Here is a 26,501-nt window from a genome sequence, read left to right as displayed (position 1 = left end):
AACTTTTTTAAATATCGAACAGTATAGAAATGAATTGGATTAAAATGTTTTCACCCGAGATCGATCCTAGGGCCTTGTGTGTGTGTGGTACTTGCCTAACTCATATTTCAAACTTTGATTAACGTCGCAGGAAAGGTGGTTTGGGAACTTTTTCAAGTTTAACTTAGCTGCTGAGATGTCTAGATGGACAAACAGGTTTCTAATTGTTCTTAAATTCTATGTTATATTCTGGTATATCATTAAAATTAGATTACAGAAATTTATTTTCTTGAAATTAAAAGACACATGACAAGAATTTACCCCAAAAAAGTAAGTAAATCTTTATTTCAGTTTTTCAGCATTACAATAAGCACTTATAGTGCAAGTTATATTTCAGTAGTAGTGACACACTTTCTAAAATACAGAACTTTTTTCATTAATGATGAAGCAGAAATGGTATGACAAATAAGCCTGGAGCTCAAGTCAATTTATTTTGGATTCAAATATCTACCAACAATTCCCAAATTAACGATGTTTGTGAAGCGAAGAATGCCAAATGCGTACTTCCATAAGCACTTGAAAATTAAAAACAGATCATTTATATATATGTGTGTATATATATTGACATTCAAAATATTTCTTCTTATATAAAACATAAGAGCATGAGATTCAACTATATCACAATTCTTGTGTGATTATATTATTATTCCTGATTATATCATAACTTAAATCAGGAAAAACAAAACACCAGCAAAAAAAAAAAAAAAATATTTTTATAAGTGCAGGTCATAAACAGAATCTGGGGTAAAACAACCAGAACTACAACTGTGTTACTTCAATATTTTTATCATATCAAATTAGTAAACATTAAACTTTAAATAAAAAAGATACTTTTATATAACAAAAAGTATAGTAGATTCAGGTTATTTCTGTAAATAGTTGATAGAAAAAGTTGACCTTTGCACAGCTGTTACGTTTCAGGAAATGAATTTGAAATAAATCTCAAGAATGATGACATTTTGGCTTTCTTTTGCCTCAAAAACAAACATTTTAAAATATCCAAAGGAAGTTGTTTGAAAAAAAGTTTGTTTTTGAGGCAAAAGAAAGCCAAAATGTCATCATTCTTGAGATTTATTTCAAATTCATTGAGAAGTAGTCATTGAGAAGCTTTAAATAGCTTAGTCTCTGGAGAAAAACAACCACTCCAATGAATGTTGAATAATTAGCCACCCAGCATTACAATGCAGGTTTGTTCTGTGACGTCAAGTTTTGAAATCCTAGCAATGTATTAACAAAAAGTTATTAACTAGGAAGTAACTTATTAAATAATTTTCTTACTTTATAATGGTTACATTTGATTTAGGATGTTAAAATAACCATTACTACTCTAATCATGAACAAGAAAAGTGAAATGATCCAAGATCCCATTAATAGATTGAAAATAAAGTTATGCATGGTATATCTTTTAACACAAACTGGTAATTTACCAGTTGTGATATAGCCTTAAATGCATCCCATTAATGCTTATGAATTCCAAATGGTTGTGAAAGATCTTAGTAGCAATCAATAATTGATATTTTTAATACACACAATAACTACTGATGTGTTTAATACACACAATAACTACTGATGTGTTTTTTTTCATAGGGATATTCTTCAATGTTGAAGCTGATAACAGTAAAGTATATATCAATTTATCTTGCAAAAACTTCAAACATGCACACAGAAGCATTCAAATACAGTAATTAATAACATTTTCTGTTGCATGCTAATTAGATATTAATAAGCTTTCTTAAGTGAAAAAAAAACTTGTAATTAATAAACCTACCAAAAACTAACCAAACAAATAATTTTACACATTTTTATGGAAATGGTAAAAAGTATTTAAACATGTTTATGTGTTTTGAGTAATTTTAAAATTAAGGATTTACAAAACATACATTAACTGTTTCATATTTTAAAGTACAAATAACTTATGATTTAGGTGAGACAACTCATGATTCAACAAGTATAGATAAAAGTAAGAAACAGAAAATTGTAATTTTAAGTCTGCAGTGTTAGTCTTAATTTTATTCACTGATTTGCACTTCATTTAAAGTAATGAAGATTCAATAGCTTGAAATGAAGAGAAATCTTAATTTTAATAACAACTTTGGTTTATCATGTGCAAAAGTACTTATCAAGCAATAATGTATCATTCAGTGTTTAACGGACAAAATAATTATAAGCTACATATTTAGAAGCGATTTTGAGGCATTTTTCTCATTGCTAAAATACTTTACCACAGTGCACGTCTGGTAGAAAAAAAAATGTTGAGGAAGATATTTCCCAAATGTGGTTTAAACCACAAGAACATTCAGCATAAGTCAAATCTTTAGCACCTCTTTAAAAAAACAAAGTTGCACACTAGTGTTCCATACCTCAGATAAAAGTGCAAATCCAAAGTTATCACTTTGTTCACTGCTACTTTAACCCATCAAGCATTTTTACACTAATGCATAAAACGTACTTCCAATAAACATTTCAAGTGTTTTCTGGCTTGTCAAATAAAATCCAAAACAATCTAATTAACTGTGTAGGGAAGATTGTTCAATAAAAGTAAAAGTGAAATAAGTGATTCTCCATTTGTGGCTCTTAGCTAAGATGAAACAACAAATAAAGAACCATTTCTCAGCTTTCTAGTGTTGTACAGTTTGTGACTACAGATGGTGAAATTTGTGATAGATACCTGGAGTTTACAAATGTTAGTGCAGATTGAACAGTTGTAGGTATATCTAACATAGTGTTTAATTTAGTCGAGGAATTAAATATTGAGTTAAAATTTGCCTATGATGGGGCAAACGTGATGCCCAGTGAGCTGAATGGGCTTTAAAAGAAAGTTGTAGACAAGTATCCAAAAGTTCTTTTCATTCATTGTATATAACACAGATTGAATTTAGTATTGTCGCAATCTTTGCTGAAGATCAAGGAGTGTGACAGAATTTTTGCAAAATGTACATCATTCCCTTCGTTTTTTTGCAAAATCAACAAAGCATGTACACCTTTTAGATACTAAAGATTCTCAAAAGTGGCCCCATCTGGTTGGAATTATAACCACCATCTTGCTGAAACTGTCTTGGAATACAAGGAAAACATGTTGATTTCTTTCAAAATATTGTTGATAATTTTGGCAACTGAGATACTGAAACCTTTCCTTGTGCCTAAGCACTTCCATTGGATCTGAGATGTTGAGTTCAGTTTCTTGTTGAATATATTTGCCAGTATTTTTTCATATACAAATGTTATATTTGATGTTCTACAGAATAGGATATTTAACATATCTTACTGTACGAATAAAGTAAATGAAATGGTGACTGTTCTGCAAAGAATGAGAAACAAGTTTGATGAATTTTGGGCAGCCAAATTGAAATTAGGTTTCAAAGCTGAAAAACATATCATTCCTTGAGCTTCTTGACACTAAACAACAGGAAGACAAAAAAAATATTTCCTGAATTAATATTAAAATCATTACAAAATAATTATGGAAAACAATTTGATATTCATCACTTGAAAAGTGAACTTTTGGTTTTATACACTGATGCTGATTTGAAAGGAAAACTAGTGAATGAATTACTTTTTGTTTGCAAGATTCCAAGTTAGATGCATCCTGCAACAACTTACAAAGGTGTGTGAGTTAACCTCGACTCTTCCAGCTACCAATGCCTCAGCTGAGCATTCTTTCTTTCATTTAAAAATAATACACAGATAGACCAAAAATGCACAATGACAAGAAAGACTTGGAAGTTTAGTATTAATCATGATTGAGAAAAATCTCCTTAAGGAAATAAAGACTGTTAGTTTTTACTACGATGTAATAAATTTATTGAATGAAAATGAAAAGAGAATGGAATTAACATATAAAGTAAGTAGTCAAACATGTCTTGTGTTTGTCATTAATTGGAAGTACTTAATACTAAATATGATTAATTACTACATGTAATTAATTTTACCTTATTGGCCATTCTGTACATATTTTTATTTAATAATCCACTTTTTATGCTTCCCTGTCAAGACAAATCACCACATGCCCCTGGTGTTGAGTTGTACACAGTTCACTATTATTTCTTATTAACAGAATCAGCAACGCATTAAACATGCTGATGCAACAATTATCACACAAACATTTCCCATAAATTGCTACTAATCAGTTACATATCAGATCAACCTTTGAATAATACAAGATTGTACACAGTCCAACATCATTTCTTAGTAACTGAAAACAGACCCACATTTTTCCTGCTGAAAGGCAATTATAAAATTAGGAAAACAAAGAAGTAACATTTTCATTTTTCAGCTTGCTCTGTTTCAATATTTCTTCTCCTGAGTTCTTGATTATCTTTGATAATATCATCTTCAATCACATCTTCCTCCTCCTAAAAAGGTTAAATCTCATTCGTCATATTAACATAAAACTTATGAGTAGTTCGAAAAACGTTTAAGAATAATATATATTTCTACTGAGACATGAAGAAACAAAAAAGTTGTAAATTAAACAACAAATAATAAACATTTTTCATACAAGATTTCACTAAAAGTGTTATTTACTAAACAGTATCATGCTCCTGTGTTGCTATTGGCTGAGAAGCTACTGTAGACCAACATTCAAACACTGCACAAACAGTTACTTTTATCTTAGCTTCTCTTCCATGAAAAAGTTTTTGTATTGTATATTCTTATGCCAACTGATTCATTTTACAAGAGAAAACTATATTATTGTGTGACTGGTGCATGAGACTTCAGATACTAAGTAAGAAGATTTGCTACCAAGTGATAAAACTGTTTTACAATGAAACCAGTACTGGTACGGTAAGTTAATGACAACTGTCTCTTAACAATTGATCCTGAAATAGAATTTCAAAAATTTCAATACATGTCTGACACTCAATGGTATTCTGTGGCTATGCAATATCTAGCAAACTTTAAAACAAACAAACTATCATGAGCAAATTACAGAACTACTGAAAAACAAAGCTGTATATTTATAATACTCACCAAATCACCATTATCCAGTTCTTCTTCAGGTGGATGAATCTTTTCAGATACTTCTTGTGTACACACTTTTGGAGGAAAGAAGTAGTCAATAATACATACAATCATCTGAAAGGAAAATAAGTATTTCACAAATTATATAAATAACTTTATTATTAAAACTTCAGCTATTACGTATCATACATCATATAAATTTCATCTGAACAATTAATTTTAAAAAAATAAAAACAATTTATTTGTGAAGTTGCAACTGGATTAACTGGAAGTTGCAAACTGTTAAAAAAATGAAAAAAATATTCAGGGTTCATACTTATAGTATGAAGTTAAGAAATACATTAATTACATCTTAAACCTTAATTTGCTAGCTATGTGGGTGCTGTATGGCTGAAGGGAAGTGGCCTGCAGGTCCAAAGTACTTGAAAATCAAAACGATCAATGAAAGAATGTTGATTACTTATTTCTGTATTTAATAATTAAGCTGGAAAGAAACCCAACAAAATCAGTAACTTTCCTTATAATATTTTTTCTGAGTGCCAAATCAACAGATTCACAAAATGGTTAGTTTGCAGTGATAATGCTTTTCCCTTATCAATTAACTTGAAAACAGGAAGAAACTAATTAACAAATTGTACCATTAATAATTTTGGGTACAATGAAAAAGATGAAAGATAAAGAATAAAGTTTAACCAGATTAGTTAATTACATCCAACCTTAATGGCAAAGTTTATTGTAGTCTTTCCTCTAGTGGACTTTGATCACAAAGAATAATTCAACAAATGTTTCTTTTTTGTGTAAAATCTTATAAAACTGTATTATAAAAAAAAATTTCTGAAGAGAAATTATACAAAAAAACAAATGTTTTAGGTACTGGTCTTAAAGAGAAAAAAAAAGGTTCAAACTGTGTTTATGAAACATTTATACCCCCAATAATGTTATACTGAATGCTCTGTTTTTTGTTTTTGAATTTCGAGCAAAGCTACTCGAGGGCTATCTGCGCTAGCCATCCCTAATTTAGCAGTGTAAGACAAGAGGGAAGGCAGCTAGTCATCACCACCCACTGCCAACTCTTGAGCTACTCTTTTACCAACAAATAGTGGGATTGGCCATCACATTATAATGCCCCCATGGCTGAAAGGGCAAGCATGTTTCGTGCAATGGGGATTCGAACCCATGACACTCAGATTATGACTCGAACACTTTAACCCACCTGGCCATGCTGGGCCTCCTGAATGCTTTACCCTTTCATTTGATTATGTAGGAACTGTCCACATGACTGGATGAATTTTCTTTGTACAAGTGATCTTTTAATTCCCCATCTTTAATAACTTGAGAAGGTCTAGAACTTTATATTTAATACATTTTATGGATCTGGTCAATAACTATTCACCTTATACTGAAATATTTTATCCACAAAGTTTGTGATCTCCTGACTCATGGCCTTGAAAAATTGATCAAATCTGTATTTTTGTATTTAGCACTAGTTGAATAAGTAGTCATAAACTACCCATCCATCCAATATTAAAATATCTTGTTTAAAATGTTGGTATAAACAGAGGAAAACCAACATGTCTCACTTTATAATGTTTCATAGTAGGGACATAAAAATATTCTGCTCAGACATGTATGGGAAACATGTAGGAATCCTGATAAGTTTCTGAATATTGCTAATTTAAATAATTAAATCAAAGAGAGAACAACAGTACCCTGACTCAGCACTGAAAAAAAAATCACTAAGTTTTTTTTAAATATTATAACACACAAGTTATCAACTGAGATTACATTTGTATCTATTAATATCTTTTTTTCAGTCTGATTTTAAAAGACTTTTGTTTATGGATTTATTACAAGTAATAAAAAATAGTTAATCATATTATATAAAAATGTTTCATAATAAAGTATAGTGCCCTCTAACAACTTAGAGTTTTGGAAAAAAACAAACAAACAATTATACACTTTTAATATTTTACATGATGTTCTACTCAATACATTCTGATTGATGAAATAGCTATTGGCCACAAAACCAGTTTGATAAAAGGTATGAAGATTATGTCTGATCTTTCAAAGTACAAAGTTTTTCTTTTTCTGTATTTCCACTTAAAATATTTTTCTATTTTTCTAACATAAAATTTATTGTACATCACTACATAGTTTCTTCTTAGTTTATGTATCCAGAAGAGTTAAAGCAGATCTGTACAAAGCAAGAAAAAAGTTAATCAGATGTGTTAAGATAACTATCCTTATGAGACCATTACACTTTCTTAAACATATTTAACATTTAAAATTAATTTTAACTATGCAATTTTTTTTTATTTAGTTATTAACTGAAACTGTTAAGCTTAAAAAGAATATTATAACAATGCTAAGCACTTTATTTTGAATGAGGAATGTGGTAGTTATTAGAGAAGTGCTAATAAATGTTCATATTATCAGCTTACTCAATTTTTCATTTTTTGTTTTTTAATACTGAGAGTTAGTGGCTTTTACACAATAAAATGTAAAATAACAACATGCAGACAACAATGAACCATTTGGTCCTTAAAGGCTGTTCTTACACATGCACCCTTGAGAAAACTGAAAATCTAAACCCTCACTTCTTTTAAATTCTTGTACGATTATTACCAAAATACAGAGAGGCAAGATTTTCTATGGTGAATCTATACTGGCTTTCTTTCATAATATATTTCACCAACTGATTTTGTAAAGGTTCTTTTTTATTAGACTTTCTCAATTATCTCCCACCATAAAAGTAAGATTAAATGACAATATAATTTGTGGGGGAAATCTTATCACACCCTTTTATAAATTCTTCAATCTTTATGTATTCACTGTAGAAAGTGAACTCTATTTTTCATGGATTAACAAATTTTATGACCTAGAACTAGCTTCAAATTTCCTCTATTAATTGGTATTAATGATATTCACGATAGTAATGTCAATGCCATATATAAAAGAAAAAATGGAATTCACACTTTTCTGATATAACAAATATCAAGTATTTCAAACTCTACTGGGATTGAAAACAGCACAACTTACCAAACCCAGTATAGCACCTAATACAATGGTTCCTAGTGCAAATATAATATATGATCCCCAGTAAGGAATTCCATACTCTTCAATTATTTTGTTGTGTGCACTCTGTGGAAGAAAATGAAACAAGTATATAATCTGTGTGTGTATGTATATATATCTATACTTATGGTATGAAGTTAAGAAATACATTAATTACATCTTAAGCCACACAATTATATATCAACATATTAAATATTCCAGATAGATATATCTAATACACACTTCGGAAACAAATACATTTAACAAGCTTTCAATAACTTGAGCTTATTAGTCTTAGCAAGCATTTAATTCTCTTGGTACAACCTTTCCTTTCCATGGGTCAAAATGCATATCATGCCCTTTTAGTCTTATATTCATAATTTAATTGAACTTTATTATCAATTATCAGATTAAGAGGGCAAGAAGTTAATTTTAGATTATTTATTGTAGCTATGTATAGTTTGTTTCTAACTGTTTGAAATTAAATATTTCTTCTTGAAATTAAGAAACTTGAAATGTCAATAATACAAAATCTGATATTTGGGTACTGTAAGCCATTAATCAAGGAGAATTACCTGGATTGTATTAATCAGGTTTATTGCTTCAAATAGCAGTAGAATTGTTTAACCTATTTCTAGTTTGCTTAGAATCAAGATAAACTGTATTAATTTTGGGGCATCCTATTCAAATGACCAATATACTTTTTGTGTTCTAAATTGAATATTTGAAATATTCAGGAATTTTCTTTACAGTATTTTGTGAGAGTTAGTAAGGCTTAGGAACGATTTTTACTTAAATAAAAATGGTTTGAGTATGCAGTTAGTCCAAAAATTGACAATTCAGAAGATTTTTCACAGAGAAATCTTCACAATGGGAAATTTAATCAATAATATGTATAATTCATATACTTACATTCCAATTTGCAACAGCTATTTCTTACAATAAGTACACATTTTCTTTAGATATGTCATTCAGTAATCAGTACTCTCCACAACAGTTAAGTAGGTGTTGATCAGAACAAGGAATAAAGTGATAGTTACCAACCACAAAGTACCTTCACTAACTAGCAGGTATCAGTTTACTACACATGTTCTTAAAATAATGTAAACTTGCATCAGGTACTGATTTATGAATTTTTTTTCAGAACAACCTTTACATTCCAGGAGTACTCATAAACCACAACAGATATTAAGAGGTCACAAGAGTGATTTATGCAAAAGTCATAACAAGTCACAGTAAACTAAAATAAAGATCCATAGAAATATTAGTATCTTTAAAACATGACGTTTGTTTATACAAGAAAGTTAGTCCAAGTGCAAGTCTTGATATTATCAGTAGGCATGTTCAGATGGGCAGGTCAAGAACAGTCATTGTTTGCTAAATAAAAAAATTTCCATTATTAGAATTCTTTAAGATATATATATATAATTTATCTTTAACTAGCAGTTTCCTACATAAAAGGCCAATACAAATAATGATTTAATTTTTTTTGTATATAAAATATATATATTGTTGTTGTTTTATGTATTAAAAGCACTTACGGCAGGCAACAAAGTAGCTTTCTACAGAGATGAACACCTCTTCCATTGATTAACTAAACCGAACGAATAAACCCTTGCAAGTTGTTACCAAAAAGAATTTCCATTTTATTTTGTTTACAAACAAATGGATTATTGAATAATATTTCTGAGCTATGTTATCAAAATAAATAGTTGTAGTGTCTCTTGTAAAAATTAATTTTTGAGTGCAGAGAGTCACTTTAACATTGGTAAGTTGGACAATGACCTACTTTGAGTGAGGTTAAATGCAACAATATACCTTCAATTGATTCATTGTAGTATTTCCTGCTACCACTTTCTCTGTGAAAAAAGTACTGTCTAGGGCAAAAAATTAAATTCCTACCATGATTCATACACACACAAAATACTAACTTCCTTTTCCAGATGAATCACAGGTCAAAAGCTAATTTATTATATTTTTCGACAAACATTAAAAATTTTATTGAACTAATATTTTATCAATTTATCTCCTTAAGTTTGGTATCAATCTGTAGATTATAATTCAAATTTTCATATTATACATTATTTAATTTCTTAATTTCAAAGTAAATATTAAACAGGCACAACTAAACATTGATTTTTTGTGTCACATGGTTTACTGAATGCAGCATAGGTTCAAATTAAATGTTTGTGATGTTAAAATAAAAACGTTTATAGTTTTGAAAGAATTAGGGACTCTAATTACCAATATTAACATGCTAGAATATAAAATAAAAATATTTTTATCTTCTCTATTTGCTAAGCTATCACTATATTTAGTGAATCAAACACAGTGGCTCCCTTACTCATCTCTTGCCCTTTTTGGAAATGGTCCCTTGTATACATTTATATTGACATTGTATTGACATGTGAATAACCACTCAGAAGCCTAGAATGTTCCCTTACTGATTTTCTCAGCCATTTATAAATATAACAGATAACAGTATCCTCTCTTTCTTTCAAGACAGACCTTCAAACTGGAAAGTTGCATCTTTAATCTGTTTTTGATTTCATATTTTTTAAGATACAAATACAGCTTAGTTATTAAACTTGATAAATTATAATGTAATTCTATTGTACTGATAAAGTAATTTATGATTTAAAAAAAAAAAGATTTTGTGTCACATCCTCCATGTGCAAAATTTCTTAAGACTAAGACAAGCAGCAATGAGTATAACAGTCATAACTAGAAGAGATAATTGTTTGCTTTATTTCTTTATTTACTATTTTATGTTTTAAGACAAATAAGTTTAAGAACTTGTTTATAAATAGTAATAATCTATATATATATACACAATCTATAATAATTGAAATATGACTAATTTCACCTAATCCAAATTCAATAAAACACAGCCAAGCTAGGTCATTTTGTAGAAACTAAAGGTCCAGTTTTATGTTACTGGATACAGTTACATGAATGTACATGTGCCATGTTATTGTAACTTCTGTATTGTTATCTAGGCATGGCTAAAGTGTCAATATAATAAAATAATAAATCCGTATAAATGTATAATGTTACAAGATTTAAGCTATTTAGTCTAAACATTTATGTTTTCATTTTATAATCTGTAGTCATTCTAGAATGAAAAAGGAATAATGTATATTCATTTCCTTATTTTACATGGTGATTATGAAATTGGTCAAACTAACTGAACTTATACAGATATCTGTTAGCGAAAATAACAGTTTTTTCTTAAGACACATTTGATAAAAATATATGAACATTATAAGGATTTTGTTTGTGAAATTTGAAAATTTTCTGATACATAAAAGTATTTTCAATCTTAAAATTAAAATTACTTTTCCCATCGGATGGGCAACACGCAAAAATAAAAAAGGCATGAGAAACACACTGTTTAACAAACCTTAAGATTTAATTATAAAAATCTGATATTTTGCATATGACAGCCTTTTAACGTTTACTGATAATATGCCAAATGTCATGAACACATGCTTACTAATTTAAAATTCATAGCACAAAAATTATAATAAGCATAAATTAGTTATGGAGTGGATTCAAGGACTGACCCTGTGATGAAAGAGTTAATAATGATGTCATCAACAAGCCAGAAAACATTCTATTTCAATATTCTGTTTTTATAACTGTTTTGTTTAAAGACTTTGACATAATTTTTTTTAAAACCTAGGACTTACAAAAGTATTGAAATGACTACATCTATTATTGCTTTTAAACACTTAACTACAAATAATAAGTTTTAAAAAAACAACACTGAAATTGTTATTAAAAACCTAAGTGCAAAAAGAAACTATACTCACTCTCAGTGCCATAGACAGTTTGAAAAAATAGGAGATAGTAGACATTCTAGACAAAAACAAGAAAACACTTGAAGTCATGAAAGCATACAACTTAAGTACACATCAAAAACTTATATTTTAAGCTTAATGATAAAAATGCACCTATGCAATATAGGAAAAAAAGTTAAAATATTTCATGGCATAAATTGTACATACTGTATCTTCAGAAGTCCTATTAAACTGATAATCTGTAATGTGAAATAATATTAGAAATTGGTGAAACAGCTCAACTAACGTAAGGAAACAAATGTGAAACAATTACCAGGACTCTAATGAAGTAGAGAGTACAAATGTATGTGAAATAAGCTCAAACACATGTGAAGAAAGTAAACAAATGGAGTTGAAAACTTTCTGAAATTTTTAATACTTTTTATAATATGAGTGTTTGTGGCTATCATAAGAAATTAAAGTAGAATTGTTGATTACTTACATAAAGGACTGGGGTGATTGCCACCATGACACAGGATCAGTGCTAGTCCATTTCTTTTCTTCTATAAAGTTTATAAATGAAACTTTATCACGAGATCCCTTGTATTGTCGAAACTGTCCATCTATGACACTAAAACCACAGACAATAAACTTTAGATTTCATATATATATAACTAAATTTATTTTGTATGTAGTTCAATTAAGTATATTTGATACAGAATATATAATACTATAATTCTGTATTTATCTCACTGCATCAGTGATTTATGGAGTATGTCTATAATGTACCATAACATATAAAGTATGAAAATGTTTCTTTTTATTACTCATACACTCAACTACATAATATTAAAGTATTTTAGTGTTCTATTAATCACACTGCTTTCAATAACAATACTAGTAGAAATATCTGTCTGGAAGGCAGGTATGACTATTTGGTCTTGCAGAGGACTATCGGGACTGGAGTTTTTCTGTAACTGTCTGACACGTCTACAACAATGTACAATCAACATTCAATAATGTTTACCATCCATGAGAAAAATGACATTACTGAAATTTTAGTTTAAAAATTAGCTATAATTACAGCATTATATCACAGAGTAGATTTTATTGAAGTATTTCTTTGTAGATTTTGTTTATTTTTAATTTTTAATCAATTAAATACAAAACTTATTCCTTTTTTGTCTGTAATTTTTACTGGTTAAATCAGAAAAAATAACTATTTTTGTCGGAATTGCTCAGCTATAAAATTACTGTCTAGTTATAAAAATATTATCTAGTTATGATTGGTGATGATCAGTAGTTTCTCAGATCCAAGTTTTGGATGTATAAATCACCAGCTCCATTATAATAGGAATTACAACAGATAAAACCATTACCATGTACATTTATTCAAATCTCCAATTAAGATATAAGCAAGAAGACTTACTGATAGATTGTTGGTAATGCTGTCACCATAAACCTTCCACTCATTCCTGCAAAAAGGCATGTTAAACTCAAACATACACAAATGAGTAACACATGTTTATTATCAAAAAACCAAACTTTCTAAAATGTATATAATTAGGGTTTGTAAGTCAATTTGAAAACTTGACTGCACTTTTCCAACTGAATTAACCAACAGGTGATTGATTGATGTGAATGTTGTGATGACATCAAGTTTGTAAACCTCCAGTCATAAGTTAAACTAATTCATTTTTAATTATACAGTTCTGAACCAATCTATTATGATACATTGTTGTCATGACTGTCCTTTCACTTTTCTTTAATTTTAACTTTGATTATGACTTTCTAGTTGTGAGCTGATCTATTTCTTACTGAAGAAATTTTCAAATTAGATTAGACTTGTGGGAGCAATCATGCATGTATGTTACGGACTATTCTGTTTTTGCTTAACAACTACTGACAAGGACAGAGCAACCAATAATGGACAAGTACTTCACCTGTTGTCACCTGGTTCTTGTCTAAGTAACAGTTCAATTGTATATTAAATAGCAAACATTAAAATTTAAAACATTCTACAAAAAATTAATATAAATACATTACTTTGCAAAGAAAAGTTTCTGGTTTAAAAAAGTACAGAGATAAAGTACAATTTAATCTTTTTATTACCAAATGTTTATTATTAATTGCCAAAATAGTTGTTCACTCAACGAAATGGAGTCAGCAAAAGTAGTTTTAATAAAGCAATTCAGATCTTTCCACCTGAAAAAGTATTTTCAGATATCTCAAAAATGTATTGCTTAAACAAGAGTTTATAGACAAATTTTCTATTTTAGTAATGCTATGTCCATTAATGAATTAAAATTAGATTAATATTCTACCTAATGACAGCTTCAGGGGAAAATAAAGATTGTCCAAGAAGAGGAGTCACCATTAGAAAAATAACACAAATACCAGTGAATGATCAACTATAGAGTAAGAAGATAAATTACATCATAAGATAGAGTAAGTTGAAATTATTGTATATATCTGAATAACTTTGTACCTATGATTTAATCATTTTGAAGTTACTTCCACAATTTTTGATAAAATGACTTGAAATTTTGTACACAGGCTTTTTGGTTCCTGATATATATACAACAACAAATTAAGGTTTTGAGGGGTTCCATATATGAGGTAAATGTTTATTTTTTTTGAGGTTATATGACTTAAATGAGCAATTTTACTTGAAAATCTGTATTTGCAGAAGAAACTAAAGACAAAATGATCTAAATTCGAATTTTAGACATTTTCAAATGTAAGCCTTTACACTAGAGTCAAGGAGTTTGTGGATTATTATGAATGTATACATGGATTTCCATTAAAATTATCATGAACAAGTAAGAGATTGTAGTATCCACATTCAGGTTTTTGAAATTTCCAAAATAAGAAATCCATGGTACATATGGGGAACCTTACAGTTATTGGCTATAAAGATTTAATTAAAAGTTGACAAAATAAGTGAATGGTCATTTAAAACATTTTTTATAGTTTTCTTATTAATTTACATGTGTTATTCATTAATAATGTAAATTATGACTAATTTTGTACACCCTCTTGAATGAAATACTTTCTGGTTTTGCTTTATTTTACCAAAACTGGTTTTTAAAAAGTGGTCTTGGTTATACCCAAAAGGAGTTAAGTGTTAAAACAGTATTATGTACTGAACAAAAAAAATCAGTTTATAAAAAATCCAAATGCAAGATAAGAGCTTTACACACACATTCACAAATATCAAACACTTTTTATCAAATAATCATTTAGAGTACATAATACCTGGGTTTTGGGTAACATCAACATTTCCAATCTTTATTCCCAAATCATCACTCCAGTCTGAGAACTCTTTCCAAACAGGTTCTAAAGCCTTACATGCAGGGCACCATGGTGCAAAGCTGTGAAAAAAAACCATCAGTGAAATAACATGTTTTATACACAAATAGAATAATGCTTATACATGCAAGAAAACAATGGGAAAGATACATTACCTTCATGTAATTTGTAATATTGTTACATATCAAGCTTTTTAAGTTGATCACAGAAAACCAAGGATTTTAAAATCTAAATAACCAATTTTAACAACTCACTCATTGTAAATTTAACAATTCAGAAATTAAATTACTGCCTATTAAACAATCATAACTATGAAGAGAAGTCTTAACTATTATTCACATACAGGTTAGGCTCCCTTCTCACATTCTTCTTTACAACATGATTCTATTTTAATAACTGATGAAGGATTTTTTTTATCTCTGACTGTCATTAGCCTAAATACCAAACAGGTAAGAAAAATATAAAAAATGGGACTGGAAATTATGAATTAGGTTTCTTTACATCATAGAAAACTAAAAATAACTTGTTTCATATATTTAGAATTATAAAATTTTAAAACCTTCTTCCAAGTAGTAGAATACAAGTATAGTGTCTCTAAATTATAAACTGTAGATAACTGGATAATATTTATTGCAATGTATGCATTCCATCATGAATGCAGAGTTTCAGAAAGAGTAAAATTAAAATGGGACCTAAAAATTTATCTGATATTATCTTTAGAATTTGTTACATAAATAATTTTATTTTAACCTGGGCAACTTTTATTTTCTAAAATCTATCAGTATTATTTCATATCAGACATGTACTTTCTGTGGTAGAATAAAGAATAACTTTTAAGTGTGTACTCTAATATAATTTTAAAAATTAAAAATTGACAATGATTAAATTTCAAATAAATAAAACTTGGCTGTAGTGTATATAATACACTAAATTTTTGCAGTATATATAACCTTAAGCAAGCAATTAAGCAAGCAAGGTCTTACATTTATTATCTTTCTATTTTCCTTTACTACAAGATTTAACACCAAGCTTGAAACAAATTACATGATATTTTTACAGAACAAACAAAGAAACCCACACAATCTAAATATAAACCATTACAATAATAAAATTATCCAAAAACCTTAAAAAGAAAGTAAAAACAACAAATACTATAACTATACAGGATACTGTGGGATCTTATAAACCCATAAGAAATATCAACTTCCAACTGCCATCAACAAACAGAAAATTAATTGCTGAATCCAGCAATGATTCCAAATATCCATCAAGCTTTTCATAAAGATGTATTTTGTGCTACAATAGATAGAAAGTTGTTTTACAAATTTATAACCTTACTGGCAAAATAAACCTGTCTCAAATAGAAATGTGTCTGATCTTTCTGATTTACGACTGCACTCAGAATTGAACACAAAAAATTGATCCACCAATGTTATTAATTCTCATCATACTTTTGACTATTTCAATTAGATCATCCCTTCCCCATCACTTTCCAAAAGAGAACAAGTTAAAAGAGATTTTCACCAACTTACACATTATAAGCAATACATAATTGGATTCACTGCACAGTTGTAGCTCTCCTTTGAACTATCTCCAACAGTTCAACATCCTTCTTAAAATACAAGGTGCCAAAACTGAATGCATGATCCACACAATGCTTAAATCATCACATCATCTAATAAACATTCTACAAGTTAATAATTCTAACAAAGGAAATATATTTCCAAATAACCAGTCTGGATAAGGACTTATTAACTCTAGTATTCAGAATTTCATCTTCATTCTTAACCTCTCACCACTCCAGCAAACCTATCATAAACAGTTTATTTGAACTCCTAATGACTTTAAATATTAGCATCAAGTCATCTGTAATACTTTTAGGTTCTAGGTAAAACATGTTCTAGTCATTGCATCTCTTCAAAGCTTAAATATTTCAAAAGTTTAGTAGTCCATCTCCAAATTTTTTAAAGCAATTTGGTATTTTTTTCTATAATTAGACAATAAAGTTGAACACAATATTACAACATCCAACTGAGCTTCATGCAGTGTAATAATAACCTTAGAACTCCTGAATTCGAAATTCTGGTAAATAGACTCCAGTACACTATTTGCTCATTTCAATACTTCCAAGTATTCAGCTAAAGGATAAAGACTTTTATCAATCACCCAACCAAAATTCTACTCTTTCTTCAGACTGAAAGTATTTCTTCTGTATACAAAATAAGGGATTTACAAATGTTCATACCTTACTTGCCCCCTCATGTTTATCAATATTGCAACTCATTTTCCACATGTCAGTTCATTAACAAAACTCAACTCCTGCATAATAAAAGCATAATCAAAAAATCCAAACTTTCCCATTAGCAAATTTACAAATCATATTGATTTTACAGTATAGTCCATATCATTTGCAGAGATAACAAAGAAAAACAGATCCCAAAATAACTACAACCTTCTGGTACCCACTCAAGTAATAGTGACATTATCCCAAATGGAATGATGACCATTTACCTTCATTCTCTGTTTCCCAATTCAGGCTAATTTTTAAACCATATTTTGGGTTTCTTCAATTCACTAAGATCTAACATACTAATTAATTTGCTGTAAAAAGTCTTGTCAAACTTTTGGAAGCCTCAATACACAAAATAAATAGGGATACTACCATCAAAGAAGAAAAAGCTCTATCATAAAACCGAAGTTCCAAGTTCAAGATGCCTTTCCATTTCCAAGTAATTCATAAAGTTTTATTAAATACCCAGCTTTCTGGAAAATAAACATTTCAAGATAAAAAGGTACACATAGACCTAATTTAATTCATTTAAGCCTAAGCAAAAGCTTGTTTGCTACTCTTAACTGAAGTAAAACTTTCAAGCTTAACTTCAAAATTGAGTTTAAAATAATCCTACAATTCAACCATCCACTCTCCTGAAAGCATTTCTTGCCAGTTATCTTCATCCAATGACAACAATTGTCCCTTGCCTAAGACTGTAGGGCATAAATTTATGAAACAGGTCAATAAAACCAAACTTCTCAAAACAGTCTTTCTCGAACAATGACATGGGGGTAAGACGTTCACAACGTTCTTCATATTACTCATTATCCAAGTAGCCATGTTGCTTTTTTTAGTATGTTATGTAGCAGCGCCTTACCAGTATGATTAATAAGTGAATAGACAACAACACTATTTTAAACACATGTATGTACAATAATACATTGCGATTATTTTCACAAAATATTTTTGCCTATGGTATATATTGTTTGAGTTGTAGTTAGCTTTATTATGTTAATATAAAGTAAAATAAGTGTTTTATGTCGCGCCCCAGTGGCTCAGCGGTATGTCTGCGGACTTACAACGCTAAAAACCGGCTTTCGATAGCCGTGGTGGGCAGAGCACAGATAGCCCCTTGTGTAGCTTTGCGCTTAATTCAAAACAACAATAACTGTTTTATGCCATTTTCCAAGTACCTTAAAAATAATAAATAGAAAAATGTAATTAACATACTGCAGTAAATTAATTAAAATTTGTTAACTTAAGAAAAAATCAATAGCGTTCGTCAAAAAGTCCAAAAACAAGCTTAGCCTTCCAGTGGCGCAGCGGCATGTCCGCAGACTTACAACACTAAAATCGGGGTTTTGATACCTGAGATACCCATAAATAGCCTCATGTGTAGCTTTGTGCTTAATTACAAACAAACAAGTTGAATCAAAATGCCAAGTTCCATTTTCAATCCTACAACTGGGGACTCTAAACAAACTAAGCTGCAAATAGTGTCTATACTATTTTTAAAGCTATAAGTCGTTATTTTGACTCCGCTTAAATTGAAAAGCGCTATAGACATGAAGGCAATATAAATATTTGTAGCTTGAGAAAATAAGGAGCACTGTTTCCAGTCCAGTTGTCTACTTCTTTAGAGTCCTTATTTCTTGGCTTGAATATACAATCTTTGCACTGTGATTCAACATGTTTCTATACTTACGGACGATGCCTATTCCCCTTCTGAAATTAGTTATCTCGTTTCTTAAGGTTTCTTTATTTTATTTCTATTTATGGAGAATAAATTTTAAGTTTCAGTTAAATGTTTGTTAACAGTTTACTTTTTTTTTTCACCCAACAGTTATTTACTGAGCTAGGTGGTTTTATGTCTGAGGTTTCGTGTCAACACCTGTTTAACAAATGCCGATTACAAAGGAATCCATTCACAACAACATCGCATATATTATGTATTTATAGCCACCTGAACCAACTTCAATGTAAAAGAATCAAACTTTTAAATAGGTGATGAACATTCGCAATGTGTCATATAACATATCTACCTTGGTTTTAGTACAAGATAGTCAATTGATTTGCTGTAGACTTGTGAAACAAAGATATGAATAATAATAATAAAACAAATAATAAAATACGTACTCACATTTTCAGTGAAGTACGAAATCAGTTGAATAAATCGTTCGTCTTAACAGTAAATAAATCTACTATGGTGATCGTCTACTGTTAAAAAAACTCACTGAAATAGTCGCAGAAAACTCTGTAAGGAGAAAATATAGCAGGGTATTCGAGAAACAATGAAGAGAAGCGAACTCGAAAAATGTGTGTGTTTTCTTATAATAAAACCACATCGGGCTATCTGCTGTGTCCACCGAGGGAAACTGAACTCCTCATTTGAGTGTTGTAAATTCAAAGGCATCGCTGTTCCACTGTGGGATACAGAACTCAAGAAATGATAAATTTTCAACGTTGCAGCTTTAAATTAATGCGCTAAAAGTTGCACAAATTGTTTTCCAATTAATTCGCATCAGTAAAATACCAGATTTTTTTAATGGCGGAAAGTGAAGAACTTAGTAAGATATTTGTAGGCTTTTCCTTTCTGTAACGGCTTTTAAAATTATAACAAATACTATTAAGGTTGTAAACACTATTATAAATATGCATATTGTTTATTCTGATACAACAAAGTGTTTTATACTGGTATAAAATAGATTGGCCTGGTATAGCCAAGCGCGTAAGGCGTGCGACTTGTAATCCGAGGGTTGCGGGTTCGTGCCCGCGTCGCGCCAAACATGCTCGCCCTTCCAGCCGTGGGGGCGTTATAATGTGACGGTCAATCCCACTATTCGGTGGTAAAAGAGTAGCCCAAGAGTTGGCGGTGGGTGGTGATGACAAGCTGTCTTCCCTTTAGTCTTACACTGCTAAATTAGGGACGGCTCAGTGCAGTCTTGTTGAAGAATCCGCAAGCGATTGTTCCTAGATGAAATCTAATGGTGATAACTAACTAACTAATAAAATGGATTATTTCCAACCAGTATTAGGATGCTTAAATAGCTTCTACATTTTTGTGATGCTTGAGTAGCCTATGTTGGTAGCGAAGAAGAACTTAGAAAATCTTAGAGGGTGGAATCTCGACTTTCAAAAATAAATTTAAAAATAGCTCTACAATCTTTTAGAAGATTGTTTAGTAGCTGTACATAGATTTTGGTTCTGTTTATATAGCCTTTTTTATTATAGGTTTCGGTGTTTGAATGGCTTTGAAGCGAAACTTGCCCGGTAGCGATAAAAATATCTCCTTTTCTTTTGAAAATCAACATAAAAGTAGTCTTATGTCGTGTACAAGATTTTTTGTGTATGTTTTTCCAATTTTTAATAAAATATTCATAGCCAATTTTGTCTGTAGGCTTGTGGGACAAGAATAATATGAATAATTAACCATATGAAGAATAAATGGATGAATTTTGTCTAGCAATCGAAAAATCAGCTTTTTTGATGATATTAATATTTTAGTAGTCTTAGCCATTGAGATAAAAAGTCTTGAATGTTGTTTTAAGAAGAGTCTAGTTTTTTAAGATAATTTTGCCTGTATGTTCTATAAGTATTTCTTATATAAATTTATCTATATAAATGTATCTCAGAACGGCTGGTATGTGTTAACACCCAAGCCAGCCGTTCTGAGATACATTTTAACTTCAAGTGGGTTTCTCGTCATCGAGACAAGACTTATATAAATGTTAAAGAAAGGTGTGACAGTTTCTGTTCATTCCAGATCACTATCTACAATCCTGTCACAATTTATTACTAGTATATGTTCATTTTGTAAAAATTAATATTGTGTAAAAATCAAACACGTTCCCCAGTGGGTAAGCAATAAGGCTTCCAATACTAAAATCCATAATTTAGATCCTCTCAATGGACAAAGAGTAGATAGCCCATTGTGTGGCTATGTACTAGGACAAAATAATTTTGTAATTTAATGAGTCACTCACCCAAAGTACTGGAAAATCGTAAGTTATCAAGTTTCGATGTTCATTTGCGAAAGTATTAGATGAGTAAACGCTATTACGATGTCTAAATACAGAAATGTTTCATGTATTTATACATATTCTTCCTCTATCACGTACAAAATTGTTTTCAGAAATACAGTTACACTATGGGATTTTAAAACAATACTTAAATAGTTTCATTGATTGAATCTTTAAAATACATTGTGTTATTCTATCGTTTTATTACATTTTAATGATATGTTGCAGATTCGATTAATATATTTGATCGTGTTTTTTATTGTTAGTATTTTAATCGAGATGTTATCACATTGTTAAAATGTTTTAGCATGGCTTTACTTTTAGTAAGTTTTTGTTTTTATGTATCTTTAATGACCGATAAAACCACTTTTTTTTGTGAAATATTCTCATAATGAGACAGGCTTATTTGGATGGTAGTATTTCCATCAGCAAGTGACGAGTTACAAGTGCATTAAGGCTTATAAAAACAGTATACCGTTTATTACAAAAAGTTTAAAAAGCACAAAGTCGAAACTAGAAATAATTCTTTGTTGCTTGTAACTAATTTTGGTATTTTACTAATATTTCCCTAACATTATTTGTTTCCAGAAAATTTTACTCTTCCTGCAAATAATTTTTGTAGCATGGAATTTTCAGTATCACGCGACTTTACTGTACAATAACTTTCCATTTTCAATGTCTTATTTGTGACTTCGCAGCAAAGAATCGTACTTTATTAATCTCAGAAGTGGCACAACAAATACTTAAAATATCGAAGATTATTTCATAATTATTTCTATTGCTATAATTTCTTTGACTATGAGTAGGTAGAGCTACAAGTTCAATTTAAAACAATAAGATAAAAATTTATCTTAGGTAAGGATTTGGTGATCGACTATCAATCGTTGTCACGTTTAGCATTCTATACTATTATTTAACTATAAGACTGAAGTTCACTGGGCAGAAAAAATTGAGGGAAATGCACTCAAACTCTTGTAGGCACACGTACTGTAATGCTTATAAAACAAAATGACATTCGAATTTTTCGCTGGATGCGGTGGCTACAAGGGAGGCTTAGCCTCATTTTGGGATAATTTCAGCCTCAACAAGACTCTCTTCTTACCATCGCTCTAAAATATTATCAAAAGCCGTGGATTGCGTTACTAAGGCAACAGTTCGAAGATGCTAATCATTCAGCCACACCTGGCCTGGACTACACGTGTGAAATGTTGGTGCTACTGTTTGCGTGTGATAAAAATAAGCGTGGGTATTATGGTAGAATGAGCATGTCAAATAAGACTGGTGAATTCAGTAAGTAATAGTACGGTAGATAGTATGCGTGGACTAAGGAACGCTATAAGGTGTACCCCTCTAGTGTTAAGAAACACTGTGAGATATACATTTACATTTGTTCAAAAAGTGTAAGTGTTGATTTAAAATGAGTATTATAAGAAATAGTCTAGTGGAGTAGCATGAATGTGATAAGATTAAATGTGATAAGAATGATGAGTAAAGTGAGTGTGGTCAGTAACATGAATGTGATAAGAATGATGAGTAAAGTGAGTGTGGTCAGTAACATGAATATGATAAGAATGATGAGTAAAGTGAGTGTGGTCAGTAACATGAATATGATAAGAATGATGAGTAAAGTGAGTGTGGTCAGTAACATGAATATGATAAGAATGATGAGTAAAGTGAGTGTGATCAGTAACATGAATATGATAAGAATGATGAGTAAAGTGAGTGTGGTCAGTAACATGAATATGATAAGAATGATGAGTAAAGTGAGTGTGGTCAGTAACATGAATGTGATAAGAATGATGAGTAAAGTGAGTGTGATCAGTAACATGAATGTGATAAGAATGATGAGTAAAGTGAGTGTGGTCAGTAACATGAATGTGATAAAAATGATGAGTAAAGTGAGTGTGGTCAGTAACATGAATATGATAAGAATGATTAGTAAAGTGAGTGTGGTCAGTAACATGAATGTGATAAGAATGATGAGTAAAGTGAGTGTGGTCAGTAACATGAATGTGATAACAATGATGAATGAAGCAACATGAATGAAATAATAATGATAAGCAATGTAAGTGTAGTAAATAATATAAGTGCAATGTGTTTGGTAAATAACACGAGTGAGATAAATATGGTATGAAACATACGTGTATTGGAGTGCTAGGATAACTAGCGTGATGAGTACGGTGGGATAATATGTGTGTTAAGAGTGATGGGTATTGTGAGTGTAATAAATGTGCTAAGCGAAAGGGCGTGAATTCTGAAAGCCAATATTAGTTTCATAAGTTTGGCATGAAACATGGCTTTAGTAAATATCATAGACACTATGAATGCAAGAATTGTGCTAGGCAATGTAAGTGTTATAAGAGTGGTGGAGTAACTAGTGTGGTAAACATGATGGGATAACGTGAATGTGTTAAGAGTAAGCGGAAGCGTGAATGTGATAATGTGGTATATACAGTCATGTGAAAAAGTTAGGACACCCTATGAAGGCCTGTGTATATTTGTAACATTTTTGGATATATAGATATTTAACCCAAACACCCTAACATGTCATCACGGGACCTACAGCAGGCTCTGGCTTCTGTTGATGTGAAAGTGCATGCCTCTACAATCAGAGACTGTACAAGTTTAACTTGCATGGGAGGTGTGCAAGGAAGAAACCTTTGCTCTCTAAGAGAAACATCAAGGCCAGACTGAAGTTTGTCAGAGAGAATGTAGATAAAGACCAGGACTTCTGGAATAATGTTCTTTGGACAGATGAGTCCAAAATTGATTTATTTGGACACCAGAACAGAGGGCATGTTTGGCGTAAACCAAATACAGCATTCCAGGAAAAGAACCTCATACCAACTGTGAAGCATGGAGGTGGAATTGGCATGGTTTGTGGCTGCTTTGCTGCAGCAGGACCTGGACAACTCACAATCATAGAATCCACCATAAATTCTACTGTGTATCAGAGGGTGCTTGAGGATCATGTGAGACCATCTGTAAGAAAATTAAAGCTGAAGCGGAACTAGACCCTGCAACACGACAATGACCCAAAACATACCAGTAAATCCACCAAGGACTGGCTGAAAACTAAGAAATGGAGAGTTCTGGAATGGCCGAGTCAAAGCCCAGATCTTAATCCCATTGAGATGCTGTGGGGTGACTTGAAACGGGCAAGAAACCCCTCAAACATCTCACAGCTGAAAGAATTCTGCATTGAGGAGCGGGGCAAACTTTCTTCAGACCGATGTCAGAGACTGGTAGATGGCTGCAAGAAGCGTCTCACTGCAGTTATTTCAGCCAAAGAGGGTAACACTAGCTATTAGGGAGAAGGGTGTCCTAACTTTCCCTCAGTTATAATATGCATTTTTGTAGAATTACATTTACAGAAGATCTTGGAAAGTCTTTTCTTCAGTTTTAATTGTTTAGTTATATTCCTATAATCTCTAAGTATTGTTGAAATTGAGATTAAATATCCATTTATCCAAAAATGTTACAAAAATACACAGGCTTTCATAAGGCGTCCTTACCTTTTCACATGACTGTATATATATGTATGTATGTATAATTAGCGTAATAAGACTTGTGGGGTGATATTAGTATGACAAATGTGACGGTGTAACATGAGTGTGAGAAGTCTGGTTGAGTGATACTTGTGTGATAAGTTTAATGAGATAACATGGGGGTGTTAAATGTAGTGAATAACACAAATGTGATAAGAGTGGTGAGTAACATGAGTATGTTAAATGATACAGTTTATACCAATGTGATAACACTGGTGGTTAATGTGAATGTAATGAAAGTAGTGAGTAACGTGAATGTGATGAGTAGCGGTGGGTAATGAAAGGGAATGAAAATGGTGAGTAACGTGAATCTGATGAGTAGTGGTGGGTAATGAGAGTGGTGGGTATTATAAGCTTGGTAAAAATAATGTATCGAGGTAAAATATAGGTGGCTTTTTTTATACAGTCTACCTCTTGGTGACAATACTTAGATATATAGTTTATTAATTGCCTTACAGGATGTTAGATGTTTCCATGCTGTTTCTATTGTGCAGTGTGCGATTTTGCATGTAACCGTTCCCTGAAGCTAAAAAGAGTGGACACATTCAGTGCCTTAGAATAATGAATTGTTTATTGGCGTAAATTTACGTGGTTCAGAGTAATCGATTACTGAAACCTGAAAGTCAAGCACAATAAAACCTAACCGCGAGCTTCAAGCATTTACGCACACCCAAAGGATGCAATTTGTTTTGTTTTAGCGTGTCTCCATCTATCGGCAGGAAGGAGTCACGGACGGAGAGTCTACTTTGTAACTTTTACTAACTTATTTGTAGTTCACCGTGAGACATTTCCTGAACAAAAATCTAGTACAGGAAAAGTTTAATTAAATAGGCGTATTGAATGAGCAATAAATGAACTGAGCTGCAAGTGCAAAATAAATCTTCAAATTATTGGGTTTCTAAAGGTTCTCACTCACTTCCTTCTAATTTTAACTTGTAATACTATGCATGAGATGATTTGTAAGCAGATGAGCGTTAATTAGTCACTAATGCATCCTGTTGTTTTCAATACCTTTCGTTTTATTTTATTGAGGGTTTCCTTTATTTTTCAATAACTTTATTGAAGGCTTTTACCCACATAACAAATACACATTTTCAGGTGTGTTTTTGTTTCCATTATTTATCTATTCATTGCATTGTAAAAAAATGGCAAAATATACAAAACAAATTGCGACTTTTGCGAATTTAGTTGAGAACGATTCGAAACATGAAACCACTCTTTGCACTGATTACAATAAAACAAGAGGGAATCCTTTATAGCTGAGGCAGTTGAAATTCTTCTAGATAGGACTAGGATAAATTAGTTTATAAGACCGTCTAATCCCCATTTTGTTAGTTATATTTTGTTGCACCAGCAACACCAAACGTGGGGCGCACCTACGCCTGATTTGATTTTATTATTCACCAGGATCTCTATCATCCTATCTTTAAATTTAAATTACTTTAGGCAGGATTAGAGTAAATTAGTCTATGAAGCTTTGGGCGTGGTCAAGTACACCAAACAGAAGGGTTTG

At 30.8% G+C, this 26,501-nt stretch overlaps 1 protein-coding gene across 2 annotated transcripts; it reads right to left on the bottom strand.

The window, feature by feature from the left end:
- Positions 1 to 295: 295 nt before the first annotated feature.
- Positions 296 to 18,288, bottom strand: LOC143250622 (thioredoxin-related transmembrane protein 1-like). 2 transcript variants are annotated; one of them, XM_076501475.1, is made up of 8 exons: positions 18,056 to 18,288; positions 15,096 to 15,211; positions 13,267 to 13,312; positions 12,340 to 12,468; positions 11,871 to 11,916; positions 8,041 to 8,142; positions 5,011 to 5,115; positions 296 to 4,391 (listed from the first exon to the last, which is right to left on the bottom strand). In XM_076501475.1, the coding sequence occupies exons 1-8, from the start codon at positions 18,259 to 18,261 to the stop codon at positions 4,302 to 4,304; spliced, it is 840 nt and encodes a 279-aa protein (XP_076357590.1). In that variant the 5' UTR covers positions 18,262 to 18,288; the 3' UTR covers positions 296 to 4,301. The 2 variants fall into 2 exon arrangements, with proteins under 2 accessions (XP_076357590.1, XP_076357598.1); XM_076501483.1 differs by having other exon boundaries at positions 5,011 to 5,075.
- Positions 18,289 to 26,501: the final 8,213 nt, after the last annotated feature.

This window comes from Tachypleus tridentatus, chromosome 1, assembly GCF_004210375.1.
Source record: "Tachypleus tridentatus isolate NWPU-2018 chromosome 1, ASM421037v1, whole genome shotgun sequence".
Classification (NCBI taxonomy): Eukaryota; Metazoa; Arthropoda; class Merostomata; order Xiphosura; family Limulidae; genus Tachypleus; species Tachypleus tridentatus.
This window is presented reverse-complemented; position numbering and strand designations above follow the sequence as displayed.

Bases quoted from the DNA above. Each gene is read 5' to 3' on its own strand.
- LOC143250622 (XM_076501475.1), bottom strand. From the start codon at position 18,261: ATGGCTACTTGGATAATGAGTAATATGAAGAACGTTGTGAACGTCTTA. The intron at 13,313-15,095 runs GTATTATGTACT...GCCTTTTTGCAG, and splicing joins TGATGTTACCCAAAACCCAG to GAATGAGTGGAAGGTTTATG. The intron at 8,143-11,870 runs GTGAGTATAGTT...TTTCTTCCACAG, and splicing joins AACTGTCTATGGCACTGAGA to AGTGCACACAACAAAATAAT.